Source organism: Poecilia reticulata, linkage group LG1 (assembly GCF_000633615.1).
Source record: "Poecilia reticulata strain Guanapo linkage group LG1, Guppy_female_1.0+MT, whole genome shotgun sequence".
Lineage (NCBI taxonomy): Eukaryota > Metazoa > Chordata > Actinopteri > Cyprinodontiformes > Poeciliidae > Poecilia > Poecilia reticulata.
In genome coordinates, this window is record NC_024331.1 from 11,466,980 (window position 1) to 11,481,909 (window position 14,930).

Here is a 14,930-nt window from a genome sequence, read left to right on the forward strand (position 1 = left end):
TTGTTCTCTGCATTTCTGTCTTTTTCTTTCTGAATCACCATGGCATGATCCATCAATAAATTACAGCAAAAGCGTAAATGTGAATTTTGTAGTCTCTTCCCATGACTAATCAATTCTTGTCGTAAGTCTTATCTGTACATAGAGAAACTATAACTTATTATTTTGAGTCACTGATATGTTAACTGACAGAATTTTGAGATGCTATTTTTGCTGTTTCTACAAATTGTTTTGAGAAATGCGCATACTGTTTTGTAAATGCCAACAATGACTTAAGAAATGCACCAAAAGTGACTGAGAAAAACTAACATAGTATAAATGGTCTCAGGTGTATCTATTTGTTTGCCTGTATGAAAAGTGTACACATTTACAGCTTTGTTTCTGCTAACTTGCAGGAATTGTAACTTACATAAATGGTTGAAGACAACTTATTAACCATCCTGAGCAAAATCTGAACTCAGTGACTTGTGACTTTCAACCCAGAACAAGAATCCTTTTATCACCGGTTTTTCTTCTACGATAGGTTATCTCTTATGTGGACACATGCTGTTTTTTTTTTGTTTGTTTTGTTTTCCAGATCTCAGTAATACTGTGAGGAAACTGGACAGAAAATAGAATCGGTTCTATTTTTAACTGAATTTTTAAATAGAATTTGTTTCTTTAAGTGGATTACTCGTAATCTGTATTTTTGTTTAATTTGAATTTATTTTCTTTATAACTTTCTGTATAGAAATGCTGACAAGTTACACTTCCTTGTGTGTTGTACTATAATTTTTATGATAAAATTCTGGTAAGAACAGTGACCAGTAATTTACCATAAGGTTTTTGGGGGGTTTTTTTTACAATAAAATGTCAATATATCATACAATCTGGCCATGTTTTTCACTTATGTAGATATTATGCCTCAGGCAGTATGACTGTATTTACTATGACAAAACCACATTTAAATTTTTTATTTAACATATTTTAGGAAATACGGTATTTTACCGTATTTGAGAGATACGGTAAAATACTGGCAGTTTTGGTTGCCAGAATATTACAGTTCAAGTACATCGATAAAAGTATACTAAAGTATGCTAAAATTTAGTGTACTAAAGTATACTTTTTTTTCACCTGGGTGGAGGAGATTGATTGTTTTCACAGATTATCTGTCTCATAACAAACTGCTACGACATGGTGACAACTTTGTCACCATGGAGAAAACATTTTTTATTAAAGTTATGTACTGCAGCTTGAATAAAATGCAACTACTCAGCATTTTTTGCGAAGTCTGGATTGCTTCATGTATATTTTGCACGCTGCTTTTAACTGTTGCTCATGGGGAGACATTTCAGTAATCTAATAGAAAAAATGTAAGCAACCTACTTGCATACTGGATATGGACTGTTGGATGTTAAATTCATGAGTAATAAATATTGTGCTGATTATCAGTATTGAACCAAAGAAAGCAAGGCAGATGCAAGCCTTTAAAATTGTGACGCTTTTTATGGGTCAAATAGACTCAAAAAATTGTAACGGCAGCTGCGCAGCGGGGCCCAATCAAATTTTTTGTCAGCGAGCCCAAGATTCCTGGCGGAGCCTCTGGTATTAGGTGACTACTTTGGCTTCTTTTTAAACAGGATGTCTGGCCGTTATAACTTGTATTATGTTGGCCCCACAAGTTGGAAGATTTCTTCTTCACACACACACTGCACGCCTGTCTGTGCACTGCTGCCTCTCACTGGTGGATATGGTTCATTGCACTACTTAAAACAGCCTTAAATGTTTCAAATGCTAAGTTCATAAGTGCTTTGTAGACATATTGCTGTAAAACTTTAGGATCAATAAAATTAAGAAATTTAAGACTAAGCAAAAAGGCAGAGCAATAAAATATTACCACATAAAGCTAATTTTTAAAGTTTAATCGGTAATACTTTTATAACAAATTTATAAAATTTGCTATAAAGAAATCAAGATCATGATTTCTTGGTGAATGTCAAGTTGTCATAACAAAGACATTTCGAATAATGTCAACTTTGTATTAAAAGTGTCGTGATTTACCGAGGAAGTCTTTTCATGTTCATGTTATGAACATGAGTAGACTTCCTTATGTTCATGACATGTGTTATGTCATGTTTATGACGGTGTTATGACAGTCCTATTCACACCCCATCAAATAAAGTGTTACCGAAACTCTGTATCTAAAACAGTGATTCTTAACCTGGGTTCGATCGAACCCCAGGGGTTCGATGAGTCGGTCTCAGGGGTTCGGCGGAGCTTCTGCCGCGGAGGTAAAGACACACTTGTGTAAAGTCGTGAGGCCCTGCTTTGCCATCACTTGCTGCAGAAGATCACGTTACATTGCTTAGCTAATCAGTGCTGTGGAGGAGCACTGATTGAAGGAGATCCACTCAGCATGGATTTGAACTTTTATCTTTAATTACTTCAGCAAAACTCACCGTTTTTACCAAATTCTATAGTCCAAATCTGCTCCTTAGTCGCATCTTTTCGGGGTTGGTACTGCCTCTAGTTGTGTGGGGTGGTAACACAGCTAATATAATTACATTACTAAATCAGAATACCGCAATGTATTTTGTGTGACGGGGAGGTGGGGGTGGGGGGGTTGGAATAAGAAGGGTTCGGTGAATGCGCATATGCAACTGGGTGGTTCGGTACCTCAAAAAAGATTAAGAACCACTGATCTAAAATAATGCCAAGATATTTATAATTACTGACAAACTCAATTTGTGCACCTACAGCAGTGGTAAGCAATAAGGATGTATAAAGGAAAGGTGCGTATGCATGACTTTATACATCAGAGGCCTCCTATATAAAAGAGTGCGCAGTTTTCACAGTAAAAACTGGCGTACAAACAAATTCTATTAAATAATAGAGAAAATATTTGTATAAACACCTCTATGTAACCCACATGACCGCCATGACCCACCCACCTTCCCTTTAAGCCGTCCCTTTAAGTTCTGGGATCCTCATGTGTATTTCCGTGTTTCCACTATGCTGCTGCTCTGTTGGTTGTGGCATCGATTGTTCATAAAACAATCAAGTTTTCCAAATCGACTCATCACTAAACAATTCCATCCCTAAAACTCGAGAATCTGCCGTGAGTTGTTAAATACCATCTGAACTTGAAGTTGTATTTGCAAAACTAGCGCCGCTAATGTAGGCGCTGCAATACTCACCAGGTTGGGATTCGTTGGCGCCTGCTATACCTTCCGATGAGAACAAGTTAACATAGGATCCACCTCCTCAGACAATCCGTTACTCGACGGTGAGTAAATATCATTCATATATATAGTAGGGCGTTTTGTTTCTGCAATGCTCCGCCAGTTAGCATTAGCTATCAACTCGACAATCAGTTGCCACATCAGTTCAGTCCGCTTGCTTAATAAAAAGTCACACTGTTAAAGCCGAATTAAAGACCACACCTTTAATATTTAAAGGCTTCCCCTTCAACTTTAGATTCGATTGTTTTTCATGGTTTCTTTGTTTGTTGTTGCATTAAATGCTGATGCAGCAATAAAGTCTGGTACCCGATATGATTTTGTTTGTAGCTACTTTGATCAAACACGTTCTTAAGTTGATTGATTTGATTTATTAGTTGTTGTTTGTAGCGACTGATAATTTCTTTATTTGAGAAATGTTGAACTTGAATTGTGAAGTGCACTTTTTAAAAGGACTTTTTTTTTTATTCCCATTTTTATGAAGTGGTTGTCAATACATAGCAGTATGTATTGTTTGTTTTCCCCGTTTAGCTTATATAAATATAACATTTATATATGAACTTTATGTATGTTTTCTGGCCTTTCAGGTCAGGTTTTTTTCCCCCCTTCATCGACTCACTTGATGACGGAGGATGCGAGCTACCCACACACCACCTGGTGGTAGGAAAACGATACAACACTCTCCACAGAGGAAAACCAAACGACACTCTTCACACAGGACATAAACTAAACTCCAAGGGAGTATTTAAAGGAAAAAGACTATTCTCCCTTTGCTCTTGGACTTCTTTTGAACTACATTTGGTTTTGAAGAATCACTGATTATTATTTATTTGATTGGTTTATTTATTTTTTCCTTCTTTGTTTCTTTTGAACAATTTATTTTTGGTTTAGTTGTTATTATTATTATTATTATTATTATTATTATTTCCACTGCAATAAATAGCAATATAAATCAACCTGTTTGCATCAGTTGCATCAATTATCCGCCCAATCATGACTCCTTGCTGTACCTACTTCTGATTCTACAAAGCCTTGCAGTCTGACCTGCGCATTTAAAAAGAGCCTTACATCTAGCAGAGGAGAAAACAAAATAAAAATCTGTTTTTTTATCTGCAGATTGTGAGGTGACACATGCAGTTGATGAAGATGGTCACATACATCAACTGACCAGAGATGCTTCTTCGATTTAACGGAGGATTGCCTGTTGTATGCATCATAATGCAATATAATCTATGTAATGTAATTGCATCACCAGGAAGTTGATCTGCAAACCAATTTGCATGATGGACAGCTCATGTAGTACTTGTAATTCAAGAGTCAGACAAAACTTCAAAAGCAAACTGTAAAAGCCATATTTTACCTGCAGCATAGAGCTCTCTGAGGTTCTCCTCCTCCTGGTACCCCAGCGACTGCCTCTCATCATCAGTCTCTGACTTGTTGGCATCACCCTGAAACAGACAGGGACACACGTCCACTGAGATGACCCCTGTCATCACAATCTTTATCACCATCAACACCAACCTTTTGTTGCACACACTTCTGAGTTGTCTAAAGATCAGAGACAAAGAACAGGAGACAGACAGGGAGACGGAGGGAATCTCCAGTGTTCCCTAGTTGAGTTATGTGCATTGCTTTGGCAGCAATCTGCTGTAGTCACGCCAATATAGCTTTACTGAATTTAATTCAAATTCACACCAGAAAGATTGAGGCAGACAGCTTTGGCAAAGGGTATCTATGCATGTGTGTTTGCATGTTGGAGAGCAAGTGTTCTCTGATGATGGATATAAGAGATGGAAACTAAACAACAAAAGCACACCAGCTGTGAACGGCAAGCGATATCAAACCGTCTTCTACTCAGGAGAGTATGGGAGAGTATTGTCAGCGTGAGTGCACGTCAGTGAGAACGACAGATACCCAGAGAGAGAAGGGAGAGAAAAGAGAGAGAGTGATGAAAGAGACACAGCTTTAAGCTTTGGTGTCGTTAGCACAACAGAGTCCAATTAGGTTCATTTCCTCTAAGTAGCTCTAATAAAAACTGCATCTTTGCCCTTACTTCAGCCTGAAAACCCTCAACTAAAATGGCAACAAGCAGATTGAAGAGTACGTAGTTTCCGAATGTCATGAGGGCCACGAAGTAGAGGGCAGCCAGCGGAGAGGTGGAGGCCATTCCATTGTACAGCACAGCGTTCCAATCCTCCTGGGTGAGGACCTGCAGATTAGAGGAGAGCTTTCAGAAGTCAAACTGTCAGGGTAAAGAAAAAAACACGCTAAATTACTTCAAACACAGACTAGTTTGCAATCTAGGGGGTTGAAGTATGAAAATATTTGCATTCTTCTCATCTGAACAATAACGAGTTTTCGTAAGTGTTAGAATAATCTCCTGTGGAGTGTGTTTTACTGCTGCCTCTATGAAGGAATTTTTACCAAACACTGGGAGGTTTTTTTTATATTTTGCAAGGAAAAAAAGAGCGTGACTGCTCCCTCACTGGAGCAAATGAAATAACAGAGAACGAAATTAGCAGATACAGTTTGAATGTTATTCATGTTCACTGTAAAATTACATCTACAATATACACTGTTGTGACTAAGTATTTGCTCCCTAACAGATCTTTTCTATTTTTGTTTTTTGTCACACGTTTCACATCATCACACAAATTTTAGAATCAGAAAAATATAACATGCTGTTTTCAACTGATGACTTCATGTATTAAAAGAAAAAAGCTGTACAAGCACTTGATGTGTTTGTTCTCTCTGTCTGCACTCTTAGAAATGGCTGTAAATTTACTGCAGAATTCTAGCAGTAACATATCAGAACTACCATATTAGAAAATATGATAGAATATTGTTAAATTGATATCTTTTTCTGTTGTCATAATCTAGACTGATGACTGGCAGTAATGATTGTACAATAGTTTTTTTTTCCTGGCAAGACATTTTACATGTATTTGCATCTTAGAGAAAAAGCATTTAGATTCAATATTAAATGGAAAGAAAAAAATACTTTCCATAATACATCTTTTAATGAATGAATTGAAATTTGCAGAGCATAATCAAAAGTGTTAGATTTCTAGTGTTGGTGTTGTATGTTAAAAATACAATGTTAATTAAACACTTGTTTAGTCAAATTCTAAGATATGTTTGTCAGTTTCCCTAAAGAGATGGTGTTTGCTTGAACCACACTCCATACCAGTAAGTGGCGGTAATGCTACTAACAGTTTGTTGCCAATCGCCAGTAAAACTGACAAGAAGATGGTGTTTCTGTGACATCACATGTTTACCCAGCGTCTTGTCTGGAGCTAATCATAACAAGGTAAGTTCCATGTCAAGATTATCTTGTTTTTGATTATTTTTTAATGAATGCATTTACTTTCTATTTGCGCAAGAGTATTGACTTAAGCTTACACAGTATACACTGTGTTTGGATATCACAGTGTATACGACTGTTTAATACAGGGGTGCTCAAGTCTAGAGCTGCCATCCTGCAAGTTTCAGATCCAACACACCTGAATCAAACGATGGCTGGTTAGCAGGTCTGTTCAGAGCTGATCCTGGTCTGTTGGAGTAAAGAGGCATCTAAAAGTTGCAGGAGAGTAGTTCTCGAGGATTGGACGTGAGCACCCTTGGTTTATTATCTTATTTACTATCACATTTCTTCTGACAGATTGACAGAAGAAATGCTGTCCAGAATGTTTCTATAAGATGACAAATTTCTATAATTCCTAATGTCTGAGTTGTGTTCATGGTAATTATTTTGGAAATGTTTATGCTTAACTTTCAAAGCACACTTCACCTTCAGTGCAAAGTACCATGAATTCCTCTACAACTTCGGTACATTAATCCAGCCTACAGTTTTCAACATTGATGAGACTTTTGCTTGACAATTGAGGAGTTTAATATCCTTGCTTTTATTTTACCTGCCAGTGTGGACAGTCTTTATTATGATGATCATTTAAATGCATACTGTATCAATAAAAGGATTTGTTTTATGGTCTTCCAATTAAGGACTTGGTTTATTACAGACCCTATGGCAAGCAGTTTTCTGCATGCCATATTGAAGGCCATATTGTCTTTGAAAGAGTCCAGCCAACATTCCAGACAGGACAGAGTTGTCCATCTTCTACATCTTCAACCTCCAGTATTAACATGAGGCAGCCAAGACTTTGGTTCATTCAATGGTAATACCATTCCTATAATTATTTTTACAATGAGCAAAATACAATGACATTTTAAAGCAAGTTTTAAAGCAAGTTATAATTAACATTTGACAAAGTTGGTGATGATTTCTCTTTACATAATTAAAAACAGCTTTATTTATATATTGTACCTGCTGTCTTCAGAATGCCACACTATTTATATTCTCAGGAATTTTCCCATTTTTGATTGTGTATTTTAGTCACTTGGGATTAATCCAGTAAGGGGCACAAAAGCCAGTCATGGGAAGATAGTATCCAAAAAGACAGGAAAGATAATTTAAAAGAAAAAGTGACAGTCAATGTTCAGGTTTCCACCCTCATCAAAAACCTGACGGACTTTGAGTGGCATCTCATTCAGGTTAGTTGTCCTTTTCTTTGAAATATTTCTGTTTCCATATCATTTAGGATCTAAATTATATTGTCTTATCTTTTTCCATGTTGGACGGTGCCTTCATCTGCATCTAATAAAGTAAGTGCCACTCAGACTCTTGAAAACCATTAATAGTTCACATTTTAAAACCGTTATTTCTAGAATTCCACATTATTTCAGGCATGTTGAATTTTAGATTTTGAAAGTCTTTTTTTCTTTGATTTGTTTAGTGATACCCAAAGCATGGATATTTCTTTAAGAATTGTTTTTTTATGTTCATAAGATTGTAGAAATTAATGAGTTAAACCCAGTTTATGTCGCTATAAACTGAAAGTCTTCAGTTTTTATTCCACTGTTAGTGAAACTACATCTTGACTTTGAAGGCCCTTTTTTTTTTTAACCGGAATGGTTTTGTGTTATTTGTTGTGCATGTTTGAATATACTTGAAATATATAACTGGTTTGAGGCATAGTGGTGCCTTTAAATAAAAACTGTTCTGACGGTTACTTATCGCATCCTCTTTTGTGTTATGTGAAATTATGATTATGCAGATTATGCATTTTAGAACCGCACCAGTTTTGGCACTTCTAAGAAGCTTACACTGGGTTAGGTATTAATGTTCTATCGCAAAACTACGACTGTACTTTAAAAAGTAGCATTACAGTTTTCTTTGCAGTAGCTTACTCATAAAGTGAATGTAATTGTAAAACTAAATTTACAGTAAAAATACTGGAACCTACAGACACCAGTATTTGAAAGTATATTTACTTTCACCACTGTGGTTTACGGTGGCCGGCAGGTACAAACACCCAGCAAAGATGAGAAAAACGAATGCAACAAAGAATAGAGCTGGCTGTTAATGCAGCGGGAGCAGACATCTCCGAAAACGTTGGAGCAATATTGCAATTAGGTGATGTGCTGATGAACCAAGCAGAAATGTGAGATTTATACATCTACATTCTCATCTACAAACAATGTTTAAATCATCTTGTCATGGTTGCTAAGCAACATAATGCCGAGGTGGAGGCTAGGCAGCTAGCTGAAGGCTACAGCTTCTCTCTGCAATGCTCTCTGCCTTCGCAGGATCCCTCTTCAGTAGACTGGGTCGTTTCTCAAGCCCATGAAAAATAAGCTTGAAAGGATGCAGACCCTGAATTTGGACACAAAGTTATACTGTTCTTTAAAAAAAAACGGTAAACTACTGGAAGCTTTAGATACCAGTATTTTACCGTTCTTTCAAAAGAACGGTAAAATACTGGCAGCTATAGACGCCAGAAGTTTATCGTTCTTTCACAATATCTATACCGTACTTGCTTTGACAGTAATCTACTGTCAGGGTTAATTACGGTACAGATACTGTGCATTTACAGTAAACTTCTGGCGTCTATAGCTGCCAGTATTTGACTGTAAATTTACAGGATTATTTCTTAGAGTGTGCATGTTAGACATGAAAGTTTGTCTTACCTGAAACACGGTAACAGTTGCCCAAAGCAGAGAATCAAAGTTTTTCCTGTCTGCCAAAGTTTCTCCGCTTTCTTGACGCAAACCAAACTTACAGCCAAACAGATGCATTCCTAAAATGCTGCAAACCACAATCAGACAAGAAAGCACCTGCATCACACAATTATATCATGAGTTAAATGCACACAAACCTCAGAGATTTGTAGCATCCTATAAGATTGGTGAATTCCACTGGGGTTTTAAATCCCACCATAGGACAAAGGCAGCCCCTTTTGAAAGTTTATAATTATCTTCTAACTGCTCGTTCAGGAAGCTCTGCTGTGTTAGTGCTTTTAGAACTTTCAGCTGGACTGTAGTATTTTACTCAAGGGTGTAACTTTGTTACAAGTTGCAAGTTGGTGGGGGCGCATTGTGCTGATGCACCCACAGTTATGTGACTAGAATACCTTTTTTGTGCAAAAAATACAGCCAAAACTTAAATACAGTGGAGGAAAAAAGTAATTACTCAGCCACCAACTGTCCAACTTCTCCCACTTAATAAGCAGAGAGAGGTCTATAATTGACATCATAGGTACCTCAACTATGAGAAAACATAGATGGAAAATCACATTTTCTGATTTTTGTAAAGAATTTATTTGCAAATTATATTGGTATAAAAGTATTTGATCAATAACAAACAACCAGGATTTCTGGCTCTCACAGACCTGTAACTTTTTTTAAGAGGCTCCTCTGTCCTCCACTCATTACTGTGGTAATAGCATCTGTTTGAACTTATTAGTATGAAAGACATCTGTCCACAACCTCAGTCAAACTCCACTATGGTGAATACCAAAGAGCTGTGCAAGGACACCAGAAATGGAATTGTAGACCTGCACCAGGCCGGGGAGACTGAATCTGCAATAGGCAAGCAGCTTTGTGTGAAGAAATCAACTGTGAACAATAATTAGAAAATGGAAGACATACAAGGCCACTGATGATCTCCCTCAATCATGGGCTCCACACAAGATCTCACCCCGTGGGGTCAAAATGATCACAAGAACGGTGAGCAAAAATCGCAGAACCACATGGGGGATCTAGTGAATAATCTGTTGAAGGCTGGGACTAATGTAACAAAGGCTACTGTCAGTAATGCACTACGCTACCAGGGACTCAGATGCTGCAGTGTCAGACATTCCCCTGCTTAGGCCAGTACATATCCAGGCCATCTGAAGTTTGCTAGAGAGCATTTGGATGTTCCAGAAGAGTGTTGAGAGAATTGTCATATGGTCAGATGAAACCATATGGTCAGATGAAACCGTTTGATAGAAACCACAACTCGTCATGTTTGGAGGAGAGTGAATGCTGAGTTGCATCCAAAGAACACCATACCTCAGCATGATAGTGATCCCAAGCACACCGCCATGAGGGAGTGGTTTTGTAAGAAGCATTTCAAGGTCCTGAAGTGGCCTAGCCAGTCTCCAGATCTCAACCCCATAGAGCCCTTTGGAGGGAGTTGAAAGTCTGTGTTGCCCAGTGACAACTCCAAAAACATTAGTGCTCTAGAGGAGATCTGCATGGACAAATGTGCTAAAATACCAGTTACAGTGTGTATCAACTAGGGATGCTCCGATCAGGTTTTTTGCTGCCTATTCTGACAGCCACTATCCATGAGGCCGATATTTGCAGATTACTGATCTTTGTCAATCGCCTGGAATGGCTGTTAATTATTTGGTTTAAGTATAAATGATACTATGCTATCTGGCAAAATGGAAAAATTATCTGGCAATAAATTCACCTAATTTAGACATAACAGACATGCTGTAATAAATTTAAAAAAAGATTTTAGATATGTATGTTACATGCTGCATCTTTAAGCAGACGTTCGGTGTGAGAGCTCACTGTCTGGTGGAGGTTGAGCAGCGCCCCGTCTGTGAAATATTACTACCAGTAGCGCATAGAGGCGGTCCAAGAGCGAGAGCAGAACCATCGTCTTACACCGCCAGCTCGAAGACTTGAATTATTTTTCGGGTTATTTGTTTAGCTTTCTGACTGTGATGCTAATCCGGGTGAGGGTTGGTAGTTGTGCGCTGCTTTACCCGGTATCTGGCCGCTCCGGATGTCCTTTTTGTCCTCCATTGAGCCTCGATGTAGCCCAGTGTTTCTCAACCTTTTTTGGACCAGCCTATCCAGGTCTCTCACCGCCCCCACCAAAGAATTTGTACTTTGTACTGACCATTATTTTTATCATTAATATTACTATCACAATTGTAAATGTTTTTTGATTTTTATGCTTGTTTCTGTATTTATCATCAAAAATTATTTCCCAGAGAACAAAAAAGTCATGGGAATAGAAATTATTTTCACAGGTGTCTACGAAAAATGCAATAAACATTCAAGTTAAACTTATTAGGCCTAACAGCAGCCAATCAGAGTGGAAAAAATATTCTTATTTTGCGCCATTTTCTAGTTGTTAAATATTACAGAAAATGAGCAGATAAACGATGAACAACATGCCAGTTTAAACTTTGATCTATTTGCAAACGACTGAGCTCTGCAACATTAAAACATGTTTAGAACTGTAACTACATTAATCATAGCTCTTCTCAGTGTTTGTCAGTTTCTGGTGGTGCAGCTCTGTGCTGCCTTCAGGAGAATGGGACATCAGAGTATCATTCATAAAACTTCACCCACATGGTATTTATTGTGCAAACCAGAGCTTTCTGTGGAAAAACAGAAGTTCCAGGTCCTTTTAATGCCATACAAATATGAGACAGAAACATGGATTATATCTTTATATAGACCTGTCTATTGATTTATAGATTAATAGTTTTACTGGAGGCTGCACAGGGGCGCAGTTGGTAGAGTTGTTGCCTTGCAGCAAGAAGGTTCTGGGTTCGATTCCCGGCCCCGGTCTTTCTGCATGGAGTTTGCATGTTCTCCCTGTGCATGCGTGGGTTTTCTCCAGGTACTCCGGTTTCCTCCCACAGTCCAAAAACATGACTGTCAGGTTAATTGGCCTCTCCAAATTGCCCCTAGGTGTGAGTGTGTGTGTGCATGGTTGTTTGTCCTGTTTGTCTCTGTGTTGCCCTACGACAGACTGGCGACCTGTCCAGGGTGACCCCGCCTCTTGCCCGGTACACTAGCTGGAGAGAGGCACCAGCAACCCTCCCAACCCCACTGAGGTACAAGGGTGTAAGAAAATGGATGGATGGATAGTTTTACTGGACAGAAATGACAAAGAACAAATCTGGTTCTTAATCAAATCCTAATGAGTCAAATTGAAAGTGTCATGGAGTCATCAGCCTCATGACATTAACACTGACATGAAAAATAATATTGAAGAAATAAATATATCAAATCTAATTAAAAACATAAATAAGTGAAAAGTTATTTACTGTTATGGTCTGTAAGATATATTTATTCTCAGTACTAGATATGGTCTTAAACCCATGACATTTCAACAATATTATTTTACCTTTAATCTGGAAATAGTGTCTGTTTATTCTTGCCATACAGTCCYCTGTATTAATTATTGCTTGAAAGGTCTTGCCATACCACTTTATTCCTCTGTATTTACTTTAGTTTCTTAGTTTATTMTTGCATTTTGTTCTTCATTCATTTCCATTTAGTTTCCTTTTATTAGTTTTATCCTCTCTTGGTTTATTGCTGTGTCCACTTTAGTTTCTTTCCTGTTGCTAGATTTATTTGATCATTTATTGACCATCAGTAATCTTCCCTCATCACCTGCTGCTCCGCCTAATCATCATGTTTCACATCATGTGTTGATTTTTTACTGTTCAGCGTTGGATTCTCTGTTTATATGCCATAATTCACATCTATTTCTCTCTGTTTTATGTCCCGCTTCTCCAGTTTCAGAGTTTTGCACAATGTGCGTGTCTTTTTTTTTTTTTAAACCCCTTAAGGTGCAAGGCAGTCGGGAACCGTATCGATGGGGAAAAGGCAGACTGACATAAACCTTTTAAAACAACAGAAACAATTTCTGCATTCTGATTATTGAAATTTAAAAGTGCTGTGTTGTTCTATCACCCCCGTTTCATACCGGACCACTTACAGCACCGTGTTAACGCTATAAAATGAACGCTCTCTATCGTGGTATCAGCCATGGAGGGATTTCTTTATTTCTTTATTTAAATAGGTTCATTTTTCAGAGGGATACAAAGTGAGGGCATCGTGATTTTAGTAATTACATGTTTATAAGAGCAATTTTCTGTTGTCCTTCCATGGAAGCGTGCAGCTTTCAAACGGAAATAAAACACTTGTTAATATAAGTTGCTGCTTTGACATGATCACAGAACTGCCAAAACGTGTGTACAAAAATACCAGACAAAGTGAATCTCAGCAACGTCATTAGCCGGTGTAACGTTGAACTGATGCGGTGAAGCTACCAGTAGCAGGAGAATGAAGCTGCACCAAGAAGCTACAAACACTGAATAGAAGAAGAGCTGCCATCAATACAGTTGCAGCCAAGCATGATTTAATGTTACACAACACAATTTTACCAAGTTGCTCAAAGTATAAACTGGTATTGTTGTGCATTTAAGGTGTAAAGTTTACCTTCGACCAAACGCCCCCCAAAGGCATCCCAGCGCCCCCTTTTGTAAAAATTTCCGCCAGGGCCCCCTGCCGTCCTCTGAGCGCCCCCTGGGGGGCGGTACCGCCCACGTTGAGAACCGCTAATGTAGCCAAACTCCGTCAAGAGCTTGTTTTTTAAATGCCATATTAGATTCATTGTGTTGATGCATTTTGACGTGCTTCACTCCCAAGGTAATTTTCCGCTGCAACATGCAAACATCCCCATTCATTCAGAGAGTTATAGTTCCACACAACAGGAGTTGTTGCTGCACACCTTCGCAGTGTGAAGGAAAGAGGAGATAAGCTGCACACAGGCTGCGAAATGAGATAAATGTGATCGTTTTTGGTGATCGGCAACAAGAGAGTGATTGGCGATCACTGATCACACACTCTTTCGGCTGATTATGATCGGTGGCCGATCGATCGGCACACCTCTAGGACCAACCTTGTGAAGAATTACAGAAATTGTTTGACCTCTGCCATTGCCAACAAAGGATACATAAAATATTGAGATGTACTTTTATTTTTGACCAAATACTTATTTTCCACCATAATTTGCAAATTAATTCTTTCAAAAAAAATCAAACAATGTGATTTTCTAGATATGTTTTCTCTCATTTTGTCTCTTATAGTTGAGGTCTACCTTTGATGCCAATTACAGGCCTCTAATCTTTTTAAGTGCATAAATGGTGGCTGACTAAATACTTTTACCCCACTGTATGAATGCCACAGTCTTATTCAGTCTTATTTTAGCAGCTATTTAACATACTAAGAAATATAAAGATGTTAAAACATAAGTCATAAAGGGATGGACATGGTCAGCAACAATACTCAGGTAGGCTGTGTCATTGACACATTGCAATTTTATCTACCTGTGATGTTGTGTTTGTTGTGAAGCACTTTGGTCAGCTGAGGCTGAATTGATGCTCAATTGATACTAATGGGCCCAAAGTGTGCCAGGAAAATATCCCCCACACCATTGCACCACCACCAACAGTCTGAACCGTAGATACAAGGCAGGATAGATCCATGGTTTCATGTTGATGCCAAATTCTGACCCTACTATCTGAATGTCACAGCAGAAATCAAGACTCATCAAACCAGGCAACGTCTTTCCAA

At 38.1% G+C, this 14,930-nt stretch overlaps 1 protein-coding gene across 3 annotated transcripts in view; it reads right to left on the minus strand.

Annotated features, from left to right (window-relative positions):
- LOC103463029 (voltage-dependent T-type calcium channel subunit alpha-1H-like) overlaps nucleotides 1-14,930 on the minus strand; it is a 246,303-nt gene that overhangs the window by 61,859 nt on the left and 169,514 nt on the right. For all 3 annotated transcript variants that reach the window (XM_017304531.1, XM_017304532.1, XM_017304529.1), the window contains exons 13-15: nucleotides 9,243-9,360; nucleotides 5,269-5,424; nucleotides 4,576-4,663 (exon numbers count right to left, since the gene is read on the minus strand). In XM_017304531.1, coding sequence (XP_017160020.1) covers nucleotides 4,576-4,663; nucleotides 5,269-5,424; nucleotides 9,243-9,360 — 362 coding nt within the window. The remainder of the gene's footprint in view (nucleotides 1-4,575; nucleotides 4,664-5,268; nucleotides 5,425-9,242; nucleotides 9,361-14,930) is intronic.